The sequence below is a fragment of the Daphnia pulicaria genome, chromosome 1 (genome assembly GCF_021234035.1).
Source record: "Daphnia pulicaria isolate SC F1-1A chromosome 1, SC_F0-13Bv2, whole genome shotgun sequence".
Classification (NCBI taxonomy): Eukaryota; Metazoa; Arthropoda; class Branchiopoda; order Diplostraca; family Daphniidae; genus Daphnia; species Daphnia pulicaria.
The window spans coordinates 9,150,165-9,175,618 of NC_060913.1; the positions used below are offsets into that span (position 1 = coordinate 9,150,165).

The 25,454-nt window shown below is 39.8% G+C and overlaps 5 protein-coding genes and 6 long non-coding RNA genes across 13 annotated transcripts; 4 read left to right on the forward strand and 7 right to left on the reverse strand.

Annotated features, from left to right (window-relative positions):
• Positions 1 to 2,853: 2,853 nt before the first annotated feature.
• Positions 2,854 to 4,683, reverse strand: LOC124348381. 2 transcript variants are annotated; one of them, XM_046798584.1, is made up of 7 exons: positions 4,497 to 4,683; positions 4,327 to 4,428; positions 4,011 to 4,252; positions 3,785 to 3,953; positions 3,586 to 3,730; positions 3,300 to 3,521; positions 2,854 to 3,241 (listed from the first exon to the last, which is right to left on the reverse strand). In XM_046798584.1, exons 1-7 carry the CDS (start codon positions 4,512 to 4,514, stop codon positions 3,111 to 3,113), a joined length of 1,029 nt encoding a protein of 342 aa, XP_046654540.1. In that variant the 5' UTR covers positions 4,515 to 4,683; the 3' UTR covers positions 2,854 to 3,110. The 2 variants fall into 2 exon arrangements, with proteins under 2 accessions (XP_046654540.1, XP_046654548.1); XM_046798592.1 differs by having other exon boundaries at positions 3,586 to 3,712; positions 4,497 to 4,680.
• A 640-nt stretch (positions 4,684 to 5,323) lies between these two features.
• LOC124350660 lies at positions 5,324 to 6,353 on the reverse strand. The gene is made up of 3 exons (XR_006921083.1): positions 5,960 to 6,353; positions 5,673 to 5,844; positions 5,324 to 5,599 (listed from the first exon to the last, which is right to left on the reverse strand). It is a non-coding gene; the product is annotated as an uncharacterized LOC124350660 (long non-coding RNA).
• Positions 6,354 to 7,748: 1,395 nt separating this feature from the next.
• On the reverse strand, positions 7,749 to 9,445 carry LOC124333840 (collagen alpha chain-like). The gene is made up of 8 exons (XM_046789003.1): positions 9,434 to 9,445; positions 8,956 to 9,361; positions 8,616 to 8,723; positions 8,413 to 8,529; positions 8,261 to 8,350; positions 8,121 to 8,192; positions 7,939 to 8,028; positions 7,749 to 7,855 (listed from the first exon to the last, which is right to left on the reverse strand). Exons 1-8 carry the CDS (start codon positions 9,443 to 9,445, stop codon positions 7,749 to 7,751), a joined length of 1,002 nt encoding a protein of 333 aa, XP_046644959.1.
• Positions 9,446 to 9,788: 343 nt separating this feature from the next.
• On the reverse strand, positions 9,789 to 10,602 carry LOC124351001. Its single transcript, XR_006921318.1, has 4 exons — positions 10,554 to 10,602; positions 10,345 to 10,481; positions 10,128 to 10,274; positions 9,789 to 10,046 (listed from the first exon to the last, which is right to left on the reverse strand). It is a non-coding gene; the product is annotated as an uncharacterized LOC124351001 (long non-coding RNA).
• A 238-nt stretch (positions 10,603 to 10,840) lies between these two features.
• LOC124351027 lies at positions 10,841 to 11,253 on the reverse strand. The gene is made up of 3 exons (XR_006921330.1): positions 11,203 to 11,253; positions 11,017 to 11,133; positions 10,841 to 10,938 (listed from the first exon to the last, which is right to left on the reverse strand). It is a non-coding gene; the product is annotated as an uncharacterized LOC124351027 (long non-coding RNA).
• Positions 11,254 to 12,649: 1,396 nt separating this feature from the next.
• Positions 12,650 to 13,470, reverse strand: LOC124333996 (WD repeat and FYVE domain-containing protein 3-like). The gene is made up of 4 exons (XM_046789017.1): positions 13,383 to 13,470; positions 13,154 to 13,196; positions 12,880 to 13,077; positions 12,650 to 12,796 (listed from the first exon to the last, which is right to left on the reverse strand). The coding sequence occupies exons 1-4, from the start codon at positions 13,468 to 13,470 to the stop codon at positions 12,688 to 12,690; spliced, it is 438 nt and encodes a 145-aa protein (XP_046644973.1). The 3' UTR covers positions 12,650 to 12,687.
• A 300-nt stretch (positions 13,471 to 13,770) lies between these two features.
• LOC124334152 (ankyrin-1-like) lies at positions 13,771 to 16,419 on the forward strand (the record flags this gene model as incomplete). The annotated part of the gene is made up of 2 exons (XM_046789030.1): positions 13,771 to 13,782; positions 14,068 to 16,419. Coding segments are annotated over exons 1-2 (2,364 nt in total), but the record flags the coding sequence as incomplete, so codon positions are not given.
• Positions 16,420 to 17,471: 1,052 nt separating this feature from the next.
• LOC124346603 (importin subunit alpha-1-like) lies at positions 17,472 to 20,208 on the reverse strand. The gene is made up of 8 exons (XM_046798390.1): positions 20,066 to 20,208; positions 19,703 to 19,826; positions 19,469 to 19,637; positions 19,260 to 19,407; positions 18,945 to 19,200; positions 18,335 to 18,887; positions 17,993 to 18,270; positions 17,472 to 17,814 (listed from the first exon to the last, which is right to left on the reverse strand). Exons 2-8 carry the CDS (start codon positions 19,763 to 19,765, stop codon positions 17,713 to 17,715), a joined length of 1,569 nt encoding a protein of 522 aa, XP_046654346.1. The 5' UTR covers positions 19,766 to 19,826; positions 20,066 to 20,208; the 3' UTR covers positions 17,472 to 17,712.
• Positions 20,209 to 20,514: 306 nt separating this feature from the next.
• On the forward strand, positions 20,515 to 21,864 carry LOC124350534. 2 transcript variants are annotated; one of them, XR_006921053.1, is made up of 4 exons: positions 20,515 to 20,850; positions 21,040 to 21,197; positions 21,302 to 21,665; positions 21,770 to 21,864. It is a non-coding gene; the product is annotated as an uncharacterized LOC124350534 (long non-coding RNA). The 2 variants fall into 2 exon arrangements; XR_006921054.1 differs by having other exon boundaries at positions 21,040 to 21,172.
• A 543-nt stretch (positions 21,865 to 22,407) lies between these two features.
• Positions 22,408 to 23,080, forward strand: LOC124351081. Its single transcript, XR_006921366.1, has 3 exons — positions 22,408 to 22,617; positions 22,769 to 22,938; positions 23,019 to 23,080. It is a non-coding gene; the product is annotated as an uncharacterized LOC124351081 (long non-coding RNA).
• Positions 23,081 to 24,509: 1,429 nt separating this feature from the next.
• LOC124351170 lies at positions 24,510 to 24,952 on the forward strand. The gene is made up of 3 exons (XR_006921420.1): positions 24,510 to 24,589; positions 24,668 to 24,808; positions 24,874 to 24,952. It is a non-coding gene; the product is annotated as an uncharacterized LOC124351170 (long non-coding RNA).
• Positions 24,953 to 25,454: the final 502 nt, after the last annotated feature.

Sequence of the window (25,454 nt, forward strand, 5' to 3'; positions counted from 1 at the left end):
AATTTTAAAAGCGAATAGACAAAAAACATTTATTTACCCAGCATGTTCTGAAACGCCAAGCTGCGCATCCGGCAGGGGATCCAGTGATCCACGGCGGCCACCACCTGCGTCGAAAATTCCAATTCGGCCAAAAAGAAAGGCTATAATAAAAAAAAAGAAACAAAACTACAACCCCTCAATTATTAATACAAAACGGTCAAAACCCCATCAAAATTAATTTTAACATTCTTAACACTGGAGTGCATTTAAAGAATTAAATCTATTCCCCGCCCCACGAGTTCGGACTAAAGAAACTAAGGGGATTAGTGGGGTTAAAATTTTCTGGGTCCCTCTCAACTTGTCGAAAAGTTGAACGGCCCTTTTCGTTTCCCTTTGTAGGATCACGATGTAATATATATTACACTACATTACACCTATTACATCGTGGTAGGATGAAACTGGATTCAAAAGTATTAGAAAATACGACAACTTTTCTTTCTTGCACATAGTAGTTACAACACACTTTAGTTTAAGCATTCAGGAATCGGCAGTCACTGACTGGTATTCCTACTTTTACTGCTTTTACCACTTGTTGAGTTTGGAAAATCGATTTAGGTAACTTATAATTGACTGTTTAAGGTGTCTTGATTATACTTTTGATAAATTCTACCTATGAATAAGAAAATTGTCAATGTTAGTTTAACACAAAGAAACTTTATGGGGAACAAATATTGAATCACCGTTGACTGACTGGCGGGGAAAAGAGAAAAATGCTTTTCATCAAAGTTGGTAACCTGGAAGTGGAAATCATCTTGCATTTCCTGTATGTTCAAGTGTGGCTCACAAACTTTTTTCTCCATCTAGTCTTATATGATGATGAAACAAAACGGAATAACCACAGGCAAGGGTTTACCACTCTCACCTACCAAAACAAGAAGTTGAAAATCTTAAAACTTACAAGTCCATGTTGAACTAGAACCAGAGATTCAAACAATAATTGATTCTTTCATAATGCATCTTTTAACTATTTCTGTTTTCAAAAGTAAAGTCGTAAAGTAAACTCGACGAGATGGCGATTTTTCGTATTCTTTTTTGCACGTGTAACATTCGTCTGCTCGACGTTGCCAAATTAAAAAAAAACAGACTTGTTCAGATTTGGAGCGATTTTGCGAATATTTTTTTATTTTGAGAATTTATGAGAGCCAGAGCTATAGCCTATAGAATACTTAGAATATTCTATAGCTCTGAATATATTATGTTTACGTGCGAAATCTCATGAACGACCAGCGGTTCTTTTTCTATAAAACTCCTCTTGGATAAATTAGAGACCATAAGGGATGCAATTCCTTTCCCAATTTAACTGTTGGCCCTGATAAGGGCCGTTGTTTTTGTTTGGTAGTCTGAGATGGGATTTTAATTGTTATACCCTCGTATACGGCGTGTTAAATGTATATCTCTTGGCATGATGGTAACACGATTAGCATGAAGGGCACATAAGTTGGTGTCTTCGAAAAGACCCACCAAATAAGCCTCACTAGCCTCCTGCAAGGTACCAATGGCACCGCTCTGAAATTGCAAATCCAACTTGAAATCTTGGGCAATCTCCCGAACCAAACGTTGAAAACTTAGTCTGGGGATCAGAAGATTCGTCGAGTTTTGATACCGACGTATCTCCTTCAACGCGAGGGCACCAGGACGATAACGTTCCTTCTTCTTCTTGGCACCCTCCTCTTTTACTGTCTTACGGGCAGTAAGCTTCGATCCCTTACCTGTAAGTTTCTTCCGAGCAAGTTGGGCTTGCTTCATGGCAGCAATTTGTGCCGCGAGAGTAGATTTACGAGCAGTCTGCTTTTCACGAGCCATTTTCTTCGAATGAGTACACAATAACGTGGTTAGGTGGTGGGGGTTCTTTTATATAGGGTGTTTGCGGACGTTTCAGAAGGTCTTGATTATGATTGGCTTAAAGCCACTTATGCCCAGGGCAGCGAGAAGGCAGGGTTTCAGAAATAAATATAATTAATTAATTATTTAATGATAATTAAAGTCGGTGAAGTATATGGAATTATTATTTCATTGCTGAAATGCTAGTGTATATTACCTAGCCTTTCGTTACGTTATAGACAGAATCTTATTCTTGTGAAATTTCAGTCTATTAAAATGACCGTTAGATGGGTCTCTCCGATGAAAACAAATAAGTAAACAAAACGATTCGGGCCGTTGATTTTTTAAAAATAACGCAGTAATTTTGAATGAGTATATAAATAATAAGATTAACTAGATAATTTATGCAAAAAACCAAAATTCTTGGCGACGCGGTCGCTGCAGTGAAGGTATTTTCTCAACCTTTTCCCGTTCTAAATTTTGTTGATAAAGGGATCGACTTTCATCACCAATGTAATGATTCAAACTAATCCGATACCCAAAGGAAGCGTAGGTTTAGGAAATTTGTCCGGCTTCTCAAACGCTGCTGCTGTTCGGTGGAAGTGGATTGGTACTCATAACTCATGTTCGGATCACGCGTGTTCAAGTATTTTCAAGGCGTGGATTTCCCGAGTGGACTGGTCGATGGCGGATGTGATTACGTACTGTACTACATCTGCTTCTTTATAAGGGCAGCGCTAAACTTAACCGACAGAAGGTCGTAAGAGCTCGACTAGACATAAAAATCGCTGCATTCTGTGTGCTGGTGCCCCGGTGGTCTAATTCATCTACGACTTTCATTCACTAAAAACAGTTTCCATTATTTGAAGCGACGGCCAACAGAGAACAACGCTGCTCGATAAATTTCCAGCCAGACAAAGTATGCTTAAGTTTGATTTTGATAGGAAAGGGTTCACTGTCGCCTGCCGATGAATTAAATATGGCTATTTCAAATGCGAGACAATTGATACACATAAGTTTATTTCAGTATTTTGTTTTGTTTTATATTTCACTGTTTCAACTGTTGTTTGGAAACAAACAAAACGCATTTGGGCGAGTTGTAGGGGATGGAAGTGGTTCAAGAGATCAGTTCTACCAAAACAAATAAAAAGCAATGCAGTGATATCTCCACCATAAGTGTCACAGATAAATAAAAAGCTCAAGTACAAAGGAAATTATAAGCGCTTTTCATAATCTGTGCTGTAAGGTTTTTATAAACTTTTCTCTTTCTGAAGAGCTCTGTCGATTTTACTGGCCAAAAGTTGAATAATTTCTACAGGAGAACTACTTAATTTTTTCTTGATACTTGACAGTTCAGTCTTATTTTTCAGATATTTCTCACCTAAATATAATAGAAAGAATTATTTTCATTCGTAAGTGTAACTGAATAACAATTGTACCATCTTCAGTACATGCGAGGCGACAATAATTAATGACTTTCGCGAAATTTTTTGGACAAGGTTCAAGCTTCCATTGGATCTTATAAAAATAAGCATCCTCATTGCTCAGTTCAACAGTGATACCTTCCGACATTTCAAGCTGAGAAACAGAAATTAGAGAAGGAAACTTTTCCTGGCAAGTATCAAGTCCAATTTTCCTTGCATTATTCATTTCACTATAACCTGGGTATTACAATTTACATTAATATTTGATAAAACTAAAATCTACAAATAAATAAAACAATACCTTTCAAAACTTTGAAGATCTGCTCAACATTGCATTCAACATTTTCAAACCATTGCTCAAGCTCTTGTTTGCAAGGTGCAGAAGTTTCAATAGTGCATTTTTTTACATAGCCCTTGAGAGAGGTTTCCTGAGAGTAGGTGTCAAGCTCAAAGTTAACAATAATTACATGATCGCATAATAAAGATATGAATTGGCTTACTTGTTTTGCACAAACTATAGTGAGTTCAAATTTCAACTCATCAACAGTGCCTAGAATATGCCACTCCCAGTCCTCTTTTTTGACACAATTGGCTTGTTCAATGACCATGCCAAAACATTCGGACCACATCATAACATTCTTTGACAATTCTGAATACTTTTCTTCTTTTCTGCAAAGACATTGTAAAAATTATTGAACAAACGGTTAAAAAATATTAAAATTTTACCTCTCAGGATTTCGCAATAATTGAAATTCCAAGTTTTTTAAGTCACTTTTCATCTCAGACAATTCTTTTTTCTCATTTTTCAATTTTGAGAGTAGCAAACGTTTCTCCATTTGAAGTGAATACAATGTTTCTTCAACAGGTAAGATTGCTTTGCTTGCTTCTGCTTTTGGTTCTGTAGGTTTGGACTGTTTTCGTTTGACTTCATTGTTATCTGTTTTCCCTTTTTTTCCTAACTTGTCCACCTGAATGTAAAAAAGTGAACCAATTTTCAACTAGCGAGGAAGTGTTTTATTTTGTTTGTTTGTTTTTATTTTACCGCAGTTTTTTTCGGCATTTTTTCTTTTAATTCTGTAGGTTTGGACTGTTTTCGTTTGACTTCATTGGTATCTGTTTTCCCTTTTTTTCCTAACTTGTCCACCTGAATTTAAAAAAGTGAACCAATTTTCAACTAGCGAGGAAGTGTTTTTTTTTTGTTTGTTTTTTTACCTCAGTTCTTTTCGGCATTTTAAAAATTTGAATCTTGAAATACGTAAACTAAACTAATTCAAAATGAAATAATAACTCAAGTTCAGACTTTCAATCTTCAGTTTTTGAGTGAACTTGAAACTTCAAATCATGCCTGATGGCATACTATAACTTCAAGGCCGGGATCAGCCCTTGATGGCCATGATGGGGGTTCGTTAATGTAGGGTGTTTGCGGACGTTTCAGAATGTCTTGATTATGATTGGCTTAAAGCCACTTATGCCCAGGGCAGCAAGAAGGCAGGGTAATTATATTAAATTTGGTGAAGTTGATGAAATAATTATTTCATTATTATTTCATTGCTGTAATGCTAATATTTATTACCTAGAAATATCGTTACGTTATAGACAGAATCTTATTCTTGTGAAATTTCAGTTTATTAAAATGACCGTTAGATGGGTCTCTCCGACGAAAACAAATAAGTAAACAAAACGATTCGGGCCGTCTATTTTTTTTAAATAACGCAGTAATTTTGAATGAGTATATAAATAATAAGATTAACTAGATAATTTGTGCAAATAACCAAAATTCTTGGCGACGCGGTCGCTGCAGTGAAGATATTTTCCCAACCTTTTCCCGTTCTAAATTTTGTCATCGTTTTCCCATGCTGACATGCTGTTGAGTAACTATTTATTCGTCTTTCTCTTTTGTTAATATCTATTTTCTTATCCCTATGGTGGACGAACAGCGTGTGCACCACTAATGCTTTAAAAGACTCAAGGGACACATATATGTGTAATGTATTCTTTGAAAAGAGCAGTTGATTTGGCACAGTAAATAAGGTGGGAAGTGGTTAAATACAAGAGTTTATTACTTGTAGTTATAGTGCAGACAGTTAGGTAATTATTTTTGGGCCAATTAATAATAAAGCAGTTAACGCTGAGTGTTAAAGAGCACAGGGAGCGTCATGGTGGTCCACTGATGGCATTGTGACTGCTGCAGGACGTTTCTCATCTGTTCAATGGTTCATTTAATCAGGACTGTAGTTTGAAGTCGATCAAACGAGAAGCAAAGCCATTTATTTTATAGTCGTTGGCACCGTAGATGTCGTTGTGGTTGCATCACCCTGACTCAAGAATAATAAAGAAAATGGTAATCAGCGTTCGAAGGAAATGTTTAGAATCTGAATACTAGGAAACCTTATTGATCGAAACAGCAGTGTAAGTTGCCTGCCAATTATAGATTGTGGGTTTGGGTTTAGTACTGGGTATCCATACTTTATAAACATGATGTTGGATGCTATGGTGAGACTACTGCAGTAATTGTGTTGCCGGTCGCTCCGTATAATAAATCCGTGTTTCTATCGATAATCTGAGAAGTAAAACAAGTTAGTGTAATCATGTCACCGAATCCTACTGAAATACAGTAATGGATTTTAGGTCAATCAACTATAACAGAATCGACAGTTTGATGCATTTTTACTTACATAAAGATTTAACCGTAGTCAGTCTCCACATTAAAGGTGGAAAATTTCAATTGGATCATCCAATCTGCTGGCGCGGCAATGGCGACTTATTGGCAACCTCAACTGGATATTCATTTTTGATGCGCAGATTTGTTAACGTTTGCAGCGAAGATCATCGCCCGCGATTTTTGAAATTTGCCGTGGATAGAAAAATGCTCGGTCGTGAATAACTCGAGAAACGAATAAATTTCTCTCCAGCCTCCTACTAAAAGAATAGACAACACATTCGATTCTTAGAGAAACTTTGGCCTTGAAAGACTCCAACGGCAGAGTAATGATAATGACTCTCTTTTCATCTTTTCATTCAGTGCTGATGTTACAACTTAGGATTGAATTCAATCCGATTGCATTTCAAGTTTTCAACCCCACCGACGGCTCATGATAAGCAGCAAATCGCGCTCGACCGCATAAAGCAACAAGTCAACTAGTAAAAAAAAGTCTTTTGCTTCCTCTCAGCTCTGTGTCCCATTCCTACACTTCTACGTAACTTAAAAAATAAGGTAAAAGGTTTGAGTGATTGACCAAGAAAATTATACTTATTCGAAACGATGGAAGGAACCATATGGCCAGCTTTACTTGTATTTTCAATCGTTGGCATGACCTCGGCGTGAAAACTGGATGCAAAGTAGACAGAATTGTCTCAAGTGTAACAATAAGTGACTATAAAAACGTGAATGGTTAACGACAGCTGCCTGAAATCAAATTAATTTTGTAAATGTTAATTGTAAAAGTGAAACTGTCAGCTGGAAATCCTTAAGGACATCGTCCTAATAATTATAAAGCATTCTTATCTGACAGAGAAATTCGATTTTCTCTCTCCCAACTGATCCGTCGGTAAGGCTCTATTAAAATGCTCACACAAAAACATCTTGGCTAAACGGCCAAGGGAATTTGACGCCGTCAGTCGTGAATGAAGTCAACCGAGTTGTTTGGATGGATTAGGGCACCACCGTGAATGTCGCCTGCCATCTAGCAGGCCTCAAATTGAGTGGCACCAATTCATTATTTGAATCCGTATCGAAAACGACTGCCATTTGATTAGTCGAGACAGTCGTAAACGGAGCAGGGGGGAGGACAGAGCCGGTGAGTTCATTTGCTAGAATCGTTCCGTCCACTCCGTCATAAACCTTGACAAGATTAAAAAACAAAACAAAAAAATAGATTACATTACAAGAAAATCGAATAACCCATCCAAATCTGAATGAGAATCAATCAACTTGCAGTGATAGAGTCACAACATTCTTCCACGACGAACGTGGTGAATGTCAGTTGAATTTTCCGGCCTGATGCTGAGGCATTGATCGTGTAGAGGCAGTTGATGGTTGAAGAATCAGGAGAGTACACGCCATAGTCTTGGGGGAAATGAAGAGACTGGATGGTCCCGCTCGTTGGCGTCAGCATGGTACAAGTCCCGCAAGCTGTGCCGTCCCCAATCGAAATGGAAACAATCAAAATCAAATTGTGATTGAAAAAAGCAAATACACGGAAATGATTATACGGGATTCACTGGCTGCGGTAAGGGCTATCGCATTGCAGTTGACTGCAGGGCTAGCTGCAGGAATTGCAGGAATTGCAGGAATTGCAGGAATTGCAGGGATTCCAGGCACTCCAGGAACACCTTCTTCTCCTGGTTCTCCGATTTCTCCAGGGATACCGGGCGTCCCTTTACATTTTGATTGGTAATAGGAATACATTTGTACAAATTGAAAATTATAAAAGAAATGTAAAAAAAAAGGAAAACAACATGAAATTAATTACCTGGAGAACCAGGTGATCCTGGCGATCCTGGGCTTCCCGGAGTTCCACCCGTTCCCGGCTGTCCAGGACTTCCATTTTTGCCATCTTTTCCTGGGGATCCTTTAAGTAGAAAAGTTAAATGTAAATAAATTGTGTTCCAAGAATACAGTGAATCTCATTTGAATATAATTAAATCGACAAACCAGGAGGTCCGGTTGCTCCAGGAGTTCCGTCCCATCCATCTTTTCCGTCGATTGCGTCTTTTCCATCTGTTCCAGGAATTCCAGCCGGGCCTATAACAGAACAATTCGTTAGAAAATGACCAGATATCATTTTGGATTAAAACAAATATTTTTAAAAATTGAATTATGAATCAGTAATATACCTGCTGGGCCGATGGGACCAATCGGCCCGTCTTTGCCATCTTTTCCATTTTTGCCGGGCACTCCAATCGGTCCTTAAAATGTTAATTCATCCATTTTTTCAGTCGTGAATTTTTAGAATTCATTAATTTTTGCAAATAACCTTGGGGTCCTGGAGGTCCCGCAATTCCGTCGTTTCCGTCCATCCCGTTGAGTTCGTCTAGGCCATTAATTCCGGCCGGTCCCTTTTCTCCTAAAATGATTAATAACTTTAAGTACAGTCCACCTTTTGTTGAATTAGCAATTAATTATAACCTTGAATGCCCTGCGGTCCGGTATTGCCCTGGATGCCCTGGATTCCTTGTACTCCGGGTACTCCGGGGGAGCCCTCAGCCCCCGCTGGTCCATTAACTCCATTTGTCCCCGGAGGACCTTTTTTTAAAAAAAAATCAAATCGTATTAAAACAATGAAAAAATTTCGAATGGAATAGTGAATCTCATTATAAAATCATCCATACCGACTTTTCCTTGTGGTCCGATGGGTCCAGCAGGTCCCTGATCTCCATCTTTGCCATCCTTGCCGTCCTCTCCATTGATTCCGTTGATTCCGTTCGTTCCGGGATTCCCTAAATTCGTCCGTCAAAAATGTTTTTAATTCAATTCAGAAATGTCCCAAATTCAATTCGAATTTTGATAATGAATTCTATACCTGCTGGGCCCATGGGACCGACTGCACCTGGAGGCCCGTAAAAATCCTGCATCCAGCAGGGTCTTTTTTATCGAACAAGTCTTCCGTCCGATAGGCAGCCAGTCCCAAACTGGACAGCCAACTGCCCTGGTCATCATCTTCTCTTTTACCCGGGAAATTCAAATCGTCGTGAGAACTTCGAAACAAATTTGTTTCCGGTTGGCCGTAGTAATAATTGCTCCGGAAGAAATACGGATGCGACGGTGGCAGCAGTGGCCGGTAGCCCCAGGGTGGAAGTGGCTGCCGCTGGAAGGAAACGGAAGGCGTCATTGGTGGCGGCGGTGGGTTGAATTGAAATTCATCGTCTTCGATCCTGGTGGAAGGATCCAGTCGATCATCCAGTTCCTTTTCGGTGGCCAGTTTCAAAATGACGGCGATTAGTTTGTACCAACTCAATTCCTCGTCGTCGTTAGCACCGACTTCTGGAATTTCCGGATCCGCTTCCGGAATGCTTCCGTCTTCCGTTGGATTAGAGTAAGTCTTTCCCGCCAAGAGAACAACTAAACACGCCAGAGTCTATGGAAAAATGTTATTAAAAATAATTGTAATTAACTAAAATGTTAATTATATTAACTTTTAATGTCATACCGAAAATTTCATTTTTTCTTGTCTGGTCGAGAGAAACACGACCGGAGAGCAAGTCGACTGTTGCGTGAATGCCTTTCTCCAATGCTGGGCATGTCCATCTGTGATGGAAGGGGGAGGAGCCTGTGTTCAAATGTCTAAAGGGGACGCATATTATTCACAGCAGTAACTAGTTTCTCTTGTGAGTATTCCAACGGGTTTCTATAATAGATCGGCACGTGGACAGTTCACACGTACCCAGACAAGTCAACAAACTCATCTCGACTAGTTTTGCTTCTCGTCGGCCCTTACTTGGTTTCCATCCATTTCTTGAATTCTCGGAAGACTTTAAATGCTTTCAAATGCAGAAATATTTTTGGTAATATTCTTTGTGGGGTTATTATTTGCAATGGAACAAACGATCGTTTACTGGCGATAATCTCATTTGAATTACAAATTGGAATTTTTGCTAACATTATTTGGCCATGGCGAGTTATTGAATTATTAATAGATGGAAGTTATTGTCAAATAATTTAATTACGTGATTGAAGTAAAATTTTTAACTTCAATCAAATTTAGCCTCCTTGTGCACCTGGAGCTCCGCCTGATCCTGGACTTCCAGGAGTCCCTGCTGCACCTGTGAGTCAATTTAGGATTTAAATATTTTTTTAATTCAATAAGAATAGAAAATCATTAATCAATTTAGGTGATTTTTAACCTGCTGTTCAAGCGGTCCCTGCCGCACCTGCTCCGCCCGCCGACCCAGTAGGGCCTGGTTCACCCGGCTCTCCCGGTATTCCAGGCACTCCTGCTGTGCCATAAACACCTGGAATTCCAATCAGTCCAGGAATACCAGGAGGACCACCTATAATTAGCCAATCAAATTTATTTTTTAGAAATTTTAAAAATTGACCAATGAACAAATTCAATTGTACCTGTTCCTGCTTGACCCCCTGTGCCGTCACATCCGGGCCAGGAGTGCCACTTTGCCCGTCTTTGCCGTCCGTTCCGTACTGGTCAGGCTGCCCATATTGTCCGGAAGCCCCATCTTTTCCATTTTGCTTTGGAGTGCCTGTGATAATTAAAAATAGGAGAATATTTAGTCTAATAAAATAAAATAAAAAGAATTATTACAGTGACTTACCTCGGGGACCAACCAAGCCTTGTTTTCCATCGCTTCCATCCTTCCCATCAACGCCAATCAGACCTTTGATTTGAACAATAACAGGAATCAATCGAGTTTCTTTAAAAAAAATTTTAAACCTGGAGGGCCTCCTTTTCCCGCTTGGCCGTTTTTACTGTCCTTGGCATCTTTCCCGCTAGAACCATTAGGTCCTGAAACATTGACAAGAAAAATGAATAAAACAATTAAAAAAATAAATAAGGAAAGACAAGGGTTCCCTACCTACAAGACCCGTTTACCCGTTTCTCCTTTTGTTCCTGGCGGGCTGGCGGTCCAACAGGCCCTATTGCTCCATCTTTGCCATCCTTTCCGTTTTTCCCATCAACTCCATTTACCCCATCAGTACCTAAAAATTAAAAAAAAATCTCTCCAATTGGCCATTTTTCCAGCTAATTATTATTTCAAAAGAAATAATTAATTATACCTGATATTCCCGGAGTTCCAGCTGCATTCAACCAAGAGAAGGCGCCCTGTTTCTTTTTATTGTTGAATGCACCCATATTAATGCCGAATTGCGGATTTCTAGGTTCAGCAATTCCGCCTGGACAGTTAGTGTAAACATTATCATCATTTTGGCGATGTAAAATCATGTGTTAAATTTAAGAAATACCTGTCGACATTAACTGGCTCTTGGTTTCAAGACTGCTGACGGATTTCTTGGGTAGATAACAGATCCGGTTTCCATAATCGAATCGATTATTCGAGACAGTTGCTGGCTGTCGTTGGAGTAAAACGGTCAACAGACACACAATGAAACCTGCCGAAATTGATTTAAACAAAATGAATCAATCAAAATTTTAATCTATTTTGGAATTCTGGAAATAAATATACCGCCGATTTCATGATGACCGGTCACGTAACGTAATTTGGTTGCACTGTGCGTCGTGCAATAGTCGTGCAATAGCAAAAATCAACAGTCAGGGCATTTGAACTCTTTTTTTTTTTCCTTCGAGGAGTTTGGAATAGAGTTAGCAAGTAGCCTTAAACCTGTTGAAAGCGACAGATGTTTTTTTCTTTGTTAGTTTTTTGGGGTTTTTTCTTTCTACCACATCAGACGATTGGCCATCAGGTTTGTCATTCTTTCATAGTTGCATTCTTGATTCAGAAAGAAAAATTCCCGAATCCTTGAAGATAAAATGAGGTGTCAGTTGTTACAACCTGCAAGTTTAAGTGAAAAGGTTCGACTAAATTAAAACTAAATCGAAAAGGTTCGACTAAATTTAGTTTCGTTTTCTTTTGGAGAAATGAATTAAAATGTTTGAATTCCATTTAGATATCCATCCAGTTTAATTTTCAAGAAATCTATAATTATGGAACAGCAGTTTGTACTTGCAGACGATGTTTTGATCGCAGACAGCAGCCACTGTCACCTAGCGGTAGAAATATCGATCTCTTCTGAGCGGGAGAATGCCGTGATTCAAACTAGAATTGTATAGTCTCGTTGATTGTTTCCAAAATCAATTGAAAACATCTCTGATACTAAATTATTGAAATAATAAAAATGCGTTCAAGCTCATACTTTTTGTTTCTAGCAATAAAAAGAGAGAACGTGAAAACCAATCGTGTCATAACATCTTTGCCTTGTATTACATAAGTACACTGTTCATATGTGGGAGGAGTCAAATGTGTGTACATAAACATTGGATTTCGCTACTTGAAATCCTAAATAAGAAATTTTCTTGTTTTCATTTCTTTTTTTTTTCGTCTGAGGGCGGGAGGCTACACAAGTACACAGTCAATCTACTCTGCCCCAATTAATCAAATCCTCTCTAAAATAATAATCAGATTTAAAAAGAATAAAGAAAAATGCATTTGATTGTGTGCAAACCGGAGGGTAATAAAAGGGGCCGATTGGAATGTCGATTGTATAAACATCATCTGCTAAAACACGACTGTCGTTTTTTTAAAAACCGAATTTTTAGAAATCATCTACACACCTGATATCAGCCTGTGATATAAATTGCCCCGCCTCTGATCCATTGGCCAAAGGGCGGGTGTCGTTACATAACTGGACATTGATTCACTACTCTCTGACACATTAGCCCATTTTCATTTTGTTAAGTCAAACATTTCTTCATCTTTAGTCAGTCGAAAATTAAGAAGTTCCACCGCTGGACATTTTCAAAGAAGCGTAGCACTCCTGACACACCCGCACCGGCCGGCGGATCCTCAATTGCATAATTTCAGACTCGTAGCGACTGCAACTGTGGAAACCCAAAAATAAAATTTCAAAAATTAATTTCTATTTCAATCGGCAAATTTCCATTTCAATTGAAATTGAATTTACCGGGAGCAGAAGACGTGTCCGCAGTTGCGGCAGTGATGTCGGCGCTCGGTCAACGAGAATTTCACGCGGCATTTAGTGCACGTTTCGACCGTGTCGTCGCGGAGCCAATGGTCGGCCACCGAGCGGCCCGTCACGTCCGTCACGCTCCATGAATAGATGCGACCGCGGGCGTCACCCACCAATACAGTTCGATTGTCCCTTTTTGAAACAAACAAACAAACAAAATTAGGAAATTTCATTCCAATGATTTTGTTTTAATTTTAAAATGTTTTACTTGGAAATGGCCAGAGATGTGACGGACGCAGGTTCGCTGTTGTCTTTGGCGATCGTAGGCCGTGTGCATCGTCAATTCCGTCCGGAAAATCAATTGCCTCTGCCACTTGAAACCTGCAACCGGAAGACAAATAAAAATTCGTTAGCAAATGTCATCCGTCCAATTATTCTGAGATTTAAAAAAATTCAAACCTTCTTTCAGGACGTGGCGGGATTTATGAGAAATGTACTGAGAGACGTATAGTCGTTCTCCAGGGCGGCCGATGATCCCGGAGAAGCAGCCGGATGAACACGAGCGCAGGTCGTTCTTGGATCCATACTACCCCCATGCATCAACATTCAACAGTTGTTGGTCACTGCAGCAGTGCACCCATGTCTAAATGAAAAAAATAAAAATAAATCATCACTTTGTAGTGTATGAATATAACATCTTGCGAAATGTATGTGTTACATGATAGGATTATTATCAGTCAAACTATACGCGGTTGCGGTTTTACCCAATGCCGGATATATAGGGCCGATAGGGCTTGTTACTAAAGTATTGGGTTTCCTGACCGACATCAGAATATCATCACACACGGCCTTATCAGCGGATACGAAACTAAACCCTTTTTTGATATGCCACTGACGGTAATACATATTGCACCAGTTCTCAAACCATCAAAACTGTGGCCTTACTGCCAATAAGTGTTGAGACGACGGCGAGGCAGCGCTAAAGTGTGCGGGGTTCAACTAGTCTAGTGCAAAGTCGAGCCAGCAACCCCAAAAAGAAGATGATAACTCGAAACATCGGCGCATTCAAAAACAAATTGGTGCTCAATGTTGGCATTTAAAGAAGTTGTTGAGTTGTTAATGATGCGGAGGGGCCCTCGTTCGCTTATTTCCCTTTCAATTCTTTTGTGTTGTGTGTTTCAGTTTTGGGCAGAGCTTAGTGGTTTATTCGGTTGGACGTACAATCAAAAGTTGAGCTACGTGCCTTTTGCTGGCACGAAACCTGAAGAGAAACACGAAATATCGCCATCTGCGCTCTTTCTATTTCTACACGACGACAAAACTGGAGAAATTTTGCAAGACACTAAACATGACATCGCTGAGATGCTGGACGTTATAAAAGACATTGACAAAGCGTCGAAAATCACTCTAGTCGAAATCCACCAAAGCAGCCTATTAGGCTCAGCGACAGATTTTTTCAAAGCATTTCACGTTTTCAACGTCTTCAGAACGACAAGTGAATCAGACGGAGGAGACTATTGGTGGTCTTTAGAAAAGAACACGAAACACATCATCTTGCAACGATCGCGCAAGAAAAACGACGTCAAGAACAAGTTGGAAGGCGATGAGCGAAAGCAAGTGAAACTCATTAAAAAAGGTTTCAAAGGAAAAGGTACAATCAAGAATCTGTTTGCAATACTTTTGTCAGTAATCAGAGTACACTACAATCTCGGACTTTCCAATTGTCAGTCCTTGGTCTCTTTTATCAGCAAAGAAATTACTGAAATAGGATACGATTTCAAGGGTGTGGGCTTGTATTCTTTTTTTCCCGATGAGCTACGCCATCTACGCAACCAAAACGCCAAACTTAACAGGGCACTATGGCAGATAATTCATTTAGCTAACGATATACCGGTAACGAATGAGTCGTACCCTTCTATCATTGACGTTCATTGGACCGATCTTACCGATTTGATGCTCAAAAGTGGCAACTATGACATCAACGCCCTCTACGGGGGTTTCACTTCGCTCCACTTTGCGCTGCTCTTGGATAAATACGAAATGGTTCGAAATCTTCTCAAACCTCCACTCAATGCCGATCCAACGACTCGCGACAGCAGATTCGGGGTGAATGCTCTTCATCTGGTGGCCATTGACTATTTCATTCCATCAGACATCATCGATTTGCTATTAGCTCATCCCAAAGTCAACATTGATGATGTCAACCAACGTGGACGAACGGCTCTCCATTTCGCTGCTCGTGTATCCAACGTCATGGTGGTTCGGAAATTATTAGGAAATGGAGCCAATCCCAACATTGGCGACAATGAAGGTCTGACCCCTCTTCATCTAGCAGCTCGTCGCGACACGAAAACAGTCAATATCGATGCAATCATTAAAGCTCAAAAGGCCAAACAACGGCATGTTGACGAAGATAAAAGTCACAATGGATGGACTGCGCTTCATCACGCTGCCGACTCATCCAATGAAATCATTGCCGAGCATTTGATCGACGTGGGCGCAGATGTTAATTCTCGAGACAATGATGGCCTCACTCCATTTCACGTGGCTGCACTAAAGGCTAAAAATATGCAAATCATCGACTCGATATTATGGAAAATGAAGGACATGAACCAGTACAGAAAAGACGAAAAACTTTTCTGCTGCGCCTACAGAAACGAGAATTTACTAGGAGCCGAAATTGTTGCTCGATTGAAGAGAATCGACAGTTTGAAAGAAAATCCTCAAAGTAGGATCGACAAAAAATTTTTACATCATTCTGACCGCAGTGCTTCTGCAGTGGTGATGAATGGATTTCCACAACTAGGTCGCCTTCGAATAGAGAGCGCAAAGAATGCACAGGAAATTGATACAATCCTGAAAGATTTCTATATCGACCAAAGTGATGAAAATGGGGAGTCTCCACTCTTTTTCGCCATTCGCGCCAACAACGTGATTGCTGTTGGACTTTTGCTGGAAAGAGGAGCCGATTCCAACAGGCGCAACAACAATGGCCTCACTCCTTTTCAAGTGGCAGCGACACAAGAAAAGGATTTCAAAATTCTCGACTTACTTCTGACAAACGACAAAGTTGATATCGATGGCGGGGGCCAATCTGGATATAGTGTCCTTCATTGGGCAATGGCAACATCCAACGTGACTGCCGCTCGCTTCCTGTTGTCAAAAGGAGCCAATCCAAATGTTGCTGACCGAAATGGAGCCACTCCACTCCATGTGGCGGCCTATTGTGCAGACACGACTGACGTTCTCGACCTGATCCTGGAAAAAGAAAAAGTCGACATTAATAGACGTGACAAAAATGGCCAAACTGCTCTTCATTATGCAGTAAGAGGATACAGAGTGTATAATGTTGACTACTTGCTGGAAAACGGAGCCAATCCAGCCATTCGCGACGAGAATGGCGACACTCCTCTTCATCTGGCAGCAGCGGCATTTAATAAAAACTCGGCTATTCTCGACTTACTTTTGGCAACCGAGAAAAAGATTCAGATTAACGAAAGGAACAACGCCGGAATGACTGCGCTCCATATGGCATTGAAGGAGTCCAATGTTGATGCCGCTTGCTTCCTGCTATCAAAGGGAGCGAACCCCGCTGATGGAAATGGACTCACTCCACTTCATTGGGCGGCCAATTTTGTCATCGACGAGCTGCCCCACGTGACAATGTCAACTCCTTGGACTACAAAGGACCAAATCTGCTACATAACGCACAGCAACATGTCCAGGTGCAAAGTATAGGAATTTCTGATCCTTGGAAAGGCGCCATTGAGGTAATAGGAAATAAGAAATTTAAACTTGGGCGTGCAGAGCACAAGAGATTAGAATAACTATGATCTCATTTACTTTCATTTCAGCTCCATCCCTGGTACTGGTATATAGATTGGCAAACCCTACGAAGAATCCAAATTGAAATCTCCCAGAAGCCTTGGGCGGTCAGCAGTCACCAAAAATTCTAAATAAATAATTAAATATGCAGTAAATAACAAATGCAGAACACTTTATACTAAAAATTTCATTATAGGTTAAATCCATACCGTCACAGCAGTGATTCGGCAACACATCAAAATTTAGCAATTAAGTTAGTTGTTGCCCCGGACAATCAATGCGTGTTTCTGTCGGTAACCTGATTAAGTCAAACAATAAGTTATGTAATCATTTTGCCAAATACTAAACTACAATAATGGGCTTTGTTTTCAATACACCGAGTCCAACAAAAGGGCTACAGTGTTGATTCATCCAACAGCAATCGGGGATCAAAGTGCCATAAGGATCGACAACTACTTGCTGGTCAACTTCAGAATGGAAATCCTGTAAAATATTTAAAAAAACTTGTGTAGAAAACGTTGGAAAACTAATTTAACTTTGGTAAGGGGTTAGACGTTGTAAGATTATTCCTGTAGTCGATAGTAGCATCTGTTCAGGTTAAATGTCAACGTAGAAGTGAAAACTTTGATGTGGAAAATATCTAAAAATGTCAACGACTGAACACGGATTCAACTGTAAGCAGCCGACGACCTGCAATCAGGAAATCAACTTGAAAAAAGAAAAATAAAAACTAGCACGACAAAATCAAGACGAATCAAATGTAGAGTTGATCGAGTTGTTTTGTATTGCTCGTTTATCGCGCATTGAGAAAGAGGAAAGAAGACGTCGTGCATGGACAGAAATGAAAGCAAATGGCAACTTTCAATTAAAAAACAATTTAGAAAAAAACTTTGTAAAGAAAAGGCCAAAACTCATGATTAGGATAGCGTTCAAAGAAGTGAAGAATATATTTACCGTTGTAAAGGCAGAGAAATCAAAAAGAATTTTTAGATGATACAAAATTTAGAATGAGAAACCTCCTTCGGGGGCTTGAGATGGCGAGTTGTTGAATTCGTAATTGCCACTCTGCGATGTAGATGGCGCCAACTCGGAATCTTCATCACCCTGTCGAAATAACAAACAAAAAACAATTAAATCAAATTGAAGAAAACATTTCAAAATTAAAATAAATTTCTAAAATCTCAGTTATGGTTAAGTTGTCAGCACAAACACTCTGAATGTGAACAGTTGTGGTAATCATTGAAATAAACCCAAAAAAGAAACAATAAAAAGAATAATTTACGTCAGTTGAGAAGTACTGCTCCAGAATGGCCAGCGACTTGTGATAGATTTCAACATTGTCGTGGCTCTGCAGAGCTTCGATGCGGTCCAGACCACCACACTCTTCGACGTGAAGGGAAACTTTCTCCAATTCACCCATTTTCTCAGCTGCGGCCAAAATATTAGCCAATCCATCCAGCACGACCAAGATGGTCTTGGGTTCTTTTGCCTCCAGCAAAGTGCACAGCGGAGCAATGGCACCGAATTGGCACAACAAGGCGATCTGCTCCACATTGCCACCTGAAATGAATAAGAAAAATCAATTAAAAATCAATAAGACAAAAGTTAAAATAAAATAAGTTACCCAAAGTGATGTTGGTGATGGCCCAAGCTGCCTCCTTTTGGCATTTGAAGTCACCTTTGCCCAGCACATCCACCAACGGACGAATAACATTGTTGGTGATGAGAGCCTGAATCTGGATGGCATTGCCGGCAGCAATGTTGGACACGGTCCAGGCAGCCTCCTTGACGATGTTCATCTTAGCATGAACGAGTAACTTGGCCAGCAACGGGCAGGCACCAGCAGCCAGGACGGAATCGGTCTGAATGTCACTTCCTGTAACGATATTCCCGATTGTTCTCAGAGTGGGGGTGATCACGGCCACCTCAACGTGGTCCAGCAAAGCGACCAGCCGTGGGACGACTCCGGCGTCGACCACTTCCTGAATCCGTTCGTTCGGGCCATCGGTGAGGTAAGAAAGAGCCCAGCAAGCGTCGGCGAGGATCTCTTTGTCGTTGTTGTGGATCAGGTGGGCCAAGGCGGGAAGCAATTGCCGGACGGCAGGGACACTGGGCGGAGGATTCTTGTTACGACACAAGTTGGACAAAGTCCAAGTGACATTACGCAAGAATGTAGCCTACAGATAAAATCAATTAACAACTGCACACAAACGTAAATTTAAAATAAAACTCACCGAAGTATCAGGTTTAATCAGGGTAAGCAGAGGTTTGATAATGCCTTGCTCGATGACGTGATCACGAAGCTCTGGTCCGTCTCCGGCGATGTTACCGAGAGCCCAAACAGCTTGCTCTGCCACAACTGGATGAGGTGAGCCCAACAGGGAAATGAAGCCAGCGACAGCCCCAGCACTGACGACAGCCTTTGTCTGGTCAGATGTGCCTGAAGCAATGTTGGTGAGAGCCCAGGCTGACTCAAACTGCAGATCGGGGCTGAAACAAAGAAAGACCATTAGGAAATGTTCAAAAACCAAGAGAGACACTTGACATACTTGCTGACACGACTGAGAAACTCCACCAGCTTCGGAACAACATTTGCATTGATGAGGATGTCAATGGGTGGATTACGTTCCCTGCTGAGGATTTTACGGGCAGCGTGGGTTGCAGTGATCTCCTTGTTCTCATCACCACTGTTGATACCTGCACGATAATGAAAAACATATGAGAAGCAACTCAGAAATAAAAACTGATGCACACATACCATTGACTATGTCCTCGATGCTCATATTTGCTGCAGCCATCCGATTTTGTTCTTGGAGTGGGCTGAGGGGCTCATCATCGATTTCAAGGTTACGTCTCTTCAGCAAATGATCTTCCTTCTTGGCTTTTCGCAACTCAACATTCACCTCTGTACGTCTCCTCCTCATTTCCTGAGCAAGAAGGATGAAAAATCTGTTACATTAAAGAACTGACACAAGTTATTTTGGGTATTTACCTCAACATCTCTGCCTTTGTTCTTGAAGTCCTTCAACCGGCTGGGATTTGCTTCAGTAGGCATTGTGATAGTGTAATTTACTCCAGCTGTCAAAGAAAGAGAATTCTGAAAGGGATTTTCAAATCTGGCACAATGACAAAAGAAAAATGAGAAATGGGACTCGAGAGAATGAAGCAACAAAGAGAAAAAATTTCCCGCGCCACGTGCAAAATTTCCCAGACTATGGCAGTCGTTAAAAATGTGTCAATGATGACTCATACCATTATTTCACAATTCGTTATAGTCAAATCAAAGCGAGAAGTAAACTATTATTCCAAGTGTGAATGTCAGAAATAATTGAAAATTAAAAGAGAGAGAAATTACCTGCGGGACTTGTGAGCAAGAATCTAATGATGAATGGTGACCGTTTGATCGCTCATAGAATTCCAGACGACGAAGAAGAAGAAGGGGGAGGGAATTTCAAACCTAACCGTTGCCTGTTGCCAAATTTATTTATTGAAGCAATCGGAATGGGATCAAATCTGGCAACGTAAGCAGAAGAGAAAATGTAAAATTTTCAAAATAAACAGAAAATGTAAAAGGCCCGATGGAAGCACTGATGGAAGTAAGTGAAATAGAATATATCTGAAATTGATAATTGATAATGAGAACAAGCATAGGATTGTTCATTAATTGATAATCAGACTAAGTGATCTGTAAGAAGTCTTTCTTTTAGGACATGATGTATGATGATGTCAAGATGAGTTACAGCAGAGATCTCTCTATAGAGTATATACCCCCGTTACAGTTTCCAGCCGACAGTTTGTTTTAATAAAACTAGCATTGACAATATTTATATTGGCAAGAAGAAGTTATCACAAATATAAATAAATTAACCTTAAACATTTGATTAATATAAAACTGTTTTCCAAACTAAAAAAGTGGCAAAAGTTGGAATACCAGCCTGTTTCTGCCGATTCCTGAAAACTTAAATTTCACTGTGTTTAAATGCTATCTGCAAGAAAGAAAAGATTTCTTCCACAACCCAAATTAATTTGCTACATATTTATCAGACCAAATACTCCATCAATTGTAAGAGTGCCATCCAAAATCAGTGAAAGGGAAAAGTATGGAAGGAACTTAATTTTTCATCCTCCCATCAAAATGAGGTAAGCCTAGCCTGCCAGCACCAAACTTACAGAATGAAGTTTTTATTTACAATGTCTCATGTCTCATAAAGTTGTCTGTAGTAATTAAAATTTTTTAATTGAGTTTAAACACTTAAACAGTTGCAAATATTTTATATCTTTGTTTCAATTGTAAATCAGTGGCAAATAACTTTTATTTTTAAAAATCAGTTTCATCCGACTGCAAGAGGGGACCGTTCAGCCTTTCGACAAGTTTGATCAACAGAGCGTACCAAATATCGTTCAGTTGGAATCGCTACTTCCGACACAGGTGGTCGTGAAATCCGTGCTGGACAGTGTGCACGTAGAGTACGTTTAAGATTCCATGGGTAAACACATTTTTCAGTTTATACGTTTCTTAAACTTAAAACTAATCATCACGTGTTGCTTATAGACTCTTATATTTTTCCTTTCATTTCCAATTTTCCCATAGTTCGTTGCAATCTGCCGGGCATGCAGCTCCAAAAGAAACGGAGGAATCCAACAATAAGCAGCTGCAACTCCGTCATCTGTTCAACTGGATTACAACGACCCTGCCGTTGTTGTTGCAGTTTATTCCTACACATTCGTCGCGTCCAATCATTTTCTAGCCCTTCGTAAATTGTCAAGTTTCATTTGAATCGATAGTTCAACTGGCGCTATACTTAAATTATCGACATAGAAAAATGCGGCTCGACTATAAAATGACGACCCACTTTGGCGTTCGAATTCATAAACCCCTGCAATCTCCTAGATAAAAAATGAAATCGCTTCCGATTCTCTTCCTTCTGGTTGCCGTCTGCCTGGTTGTCGCCATGGTGAGTTGTTTTGACATTTCTCGTCTGAGTTTCAATCTGTTACACGTCTCCTTTTTTAACTAAACATAATGTGACGCATTATTATTTGATGATGAAAGAAATAGGAGGCCCAAACAACCAAGAAACCAGCAACAGTTGCGACGACCACCAAAAAGACGCCAACGACAACTGCCAAGATAATTGCGAGAACAACAACCTCGTCGCTGCTTAAACCTACGACATCCAAGACAACTGTTAAGCCGACTACCACAACAACATCCAAGACAACGACAACTGCCAAACCCTCCAGTAGTACCACCGTAAGAACGACGTCCACTAATAAACCTGCCACGACAATAAAGACGGCCAAAACAACCATTAACATATATTTCAGGAAACATAATTCCTGCCGTCGTCCCCGTCGTAACAGTCGACAGCATGGACATATTCTTTTCTACCGGTACTAAAACAAACACCACAACGCACAATTGGCGGGCGACTTTTTCTGTGACGGTAAATTTCATTTTGCATCAACAATCCTTCTGCGACATTTTTATAGTTTCCTATTTTTCATTTTCTTATACCTTGACAGAGCCTAGGCAATTCTTGTTCCGTTGATCCAGGTAATAACGCTCATATTCATTTGATGAAATCATTTGAAATCCGATTTGTAAACGGTCAAAATTATAATGTCTAAGGAATGATATTTTACACTTTGTCTTTTTTTTTGTCACGTGAATCTACGCGTCTGCTGTGGATTTTTCTTGTGGACTCCAAAAGCCTGCGGAACTTTGTGCGCCAATTTAACGTCAAACGGTAGGCCTACCGGTGCTGTCCAGTCTCCCAACTTCCCAACCGACTACACGGGAATTATGACAGGAAATGCCAAGTCACCGTTGTCGTGCCAACAGGAAAGAGGATCCAATTGAAATTCACCACCTTCAATTTGGAGACTCAATTCACTACTTTTTTTGTAAGTAAGCCATCGAATTCAAATCGATGGTATTTCATTATTTCAATATAAAGCAGCTCATTCATGCTGTTCTTCGATTTTCTAATTAAATTGACTTGTGTATTTTCAACATATTCGTTTTAGTGATCACAAAATGTGTTTGACTTCTCAGGTTCAAGACAGAAGCGCGCTTTATTTAAATGGTTATACTGGAAGTACTACCCCCCCCCCGGTGTTCGCCACAGCATCCAACATGGTGCATTTGACTTTTAACAACGTTGGAACTAGTATAGCCCACACCGCAACATACGGTTTCAAACTAATTTACACTGCTGTGTGACGGTATGGCATCTCATCTCACGATAGTATCACAATTTGAAATGTTGATAAACGACGTTTTCATTTTCTTTATTCTCGAGCAGACGTAGGTGCGACAAGTACAACTCCTTGGCTGACCATTTAAAAATAACAACAACGAAGGCCAATTCCTTTTATCGAAGCCATTCTACAGTCACGATTCAACGAACCGTTTAACAGAAAACAAACTTCCTCCAGTAGTCACAACACTAATCACCAGATCATATCGACACTTGTGCTTTATTAACACACGCAGCGCCGTGAATTCAAATGATTTTCAACTATTTCTTATTATCTTATTAAATTGGCAAAAAAATAAAGTTATTTAGCCCCTAACTGTCCGCAGCAGCAGTTTTCTATATTTCGTTGTCTTCGAAATCCGTCCTTGGACGCCACCAATGGTAGTTGGCGAGTTGTTTTGCGTTCGTGCTGAGATCTGCTGCCCAATTATAGCTGTGCTCGTTGGAAAGTGTATAAACTTTAATGGCGAGTAGCAATCTTTGTGTTCCCTGGCAGCCCAAAATGTGACTAGGTTCAGTTGCAAATGAAAACAATTCAAGCCGGAGAGAACGACATTTGCATGATGAATGGGGAAGGCCATTGGTTTTATATGTTTGCTGACTCGTGCTATTTTCAAAATCGATTTTTGATTGTCTTGTGATATATATTTCTGTTGAATTGAACGTTAGAAAGTCGGAGGAGGGGAGTTACTACATCACCAAGTGAATCACGGACTGTAATTGCTGTAGTTTCTGCTTTCCTACGGTGAGTGCGTGTTCCTTTTTTTAAACTTAATAATTGAATTTCATTATCAATTGTATTTTACTATTTTCATGGTTATGGACAGGGGTATGGAGATAATAATAAATCCATACCCCTGGTATGGAGAGAACCCCTGGTATTTTTGCGGTTTTGAAAAATGCGCCTTTCGATTTAAAAAAGTAGCATTAAGTAGAATGGCAACACCACATGATGTAGACAATAATGGCTGCCGGTGTCCATGCGTGATGTCGTTAATGTCATAGTCCTTTACCTTGCACTTGCAGTAAAATAAAAAGTTTGAAGAAGAAAGATAAAACCTGTGGCTGATCTCAAGAAGCTGTAGAAGCTTCTTGCAGCTTCTAGTATGTGTATTTGAACTCAGAAAGGATGATATAAGATATTGGTCAATAAAGGTTTAAAAGCGATGGCTTTTTTTGTAAAATTCTGGGTCTTCTTTAAAAGGGCTTTCTAAATTGCACCATTAATCCTCAACAACCTTGCTAAAAAAACTTGTAGTAGTTTAGATATATCGGCTACAAACAACATGGTTGGATAGGTTATGTACTACTGATAAATAATAATCAGAAATAGATATCTTGTGATGAAAAATTTTACTAATTTCTGTTCTTTTATTTTAAGGTCATGATATTTTACGAATCTGCTACTATTGAAGCTCAGTTTGTATATGTTCAAGTTCTTACTGCAAAGTTAAGTAAAAATTTGTTTGCAATGATAATTATATTTTAACTGATCTGTTCTTGTCAAATTTCTTTGCCGCCAACCATTTTATACCACAAGAGGATTTGATAGCCACCATGTCCACCACTTGCATTTGCATGCTAGATGAAGACCATCTAAGATTGATTGACTTGAGGTATTGCTTACTGTTGCTATGATCTTTTGCCTTGTTGAAAATCATTGACATATAAACAAACCATGTTTCTCTTTTCAGGACCCTCTTTCACCACTGTTTTGTAGAATCCAGTTGTAGCAAATGAAGATTTCTCTCAGCAAAATTGAAGAACAAATTTTTTCAATTTGCTGGAGTCGCTAAATGAGATCAAGGAAGTTATCATTTACTCTTCTTTTCAAGGTAACAAAGTGTTTAGTAACCGGTACTTTCTATTACAATTTGTTGTTCTCACCACTCGAGCTCAGTAGTATACCACCATTTCTCACTCATCTGTGGGTCTCCAGCATCCAAAAACTGCTCAGTTGTCGGTGTCATAGAAGAGTTGTGAGTAACTTAAACAAAAATAGTAAAATTTATTCTTGTTTGTTTTTTATCCCATATTTGGTGAATTTGACAAACTGTATTAAAATGTCTCGTTCCTCGTCGTCTGTAATGTAATGTAATGTACGTATTTATATGGCGCCTTTCCATTATATGCTCAAAGCGCCTTCAGTTTCCAATTTAGATGTGATTGAACACACCGCAGTATATTTAACGTCATATCCTTGAAAGCAATCAAGAATCCTGTGTTATGCATGCTGCCTCAAGGGCGCTACTTACAGTTTTATGACGGGTTCAGCTGGGGTTCGAAACCAGAGCCTCATTGCCTTTTTCCAAAGTGTTGACGCTCTAGTCCACTACACCCCACATCTCCAAGTCGTCTATTGTGTTAATTTAGTTTTTATGGGAACAGGAGCCGACCCACCCAGCTGACTCGCACAGAGCACATCCCACTGTTCAGTTTGCTCATCTTTTTTTTTTCTGGACTGACGTTGACAGGACTTGG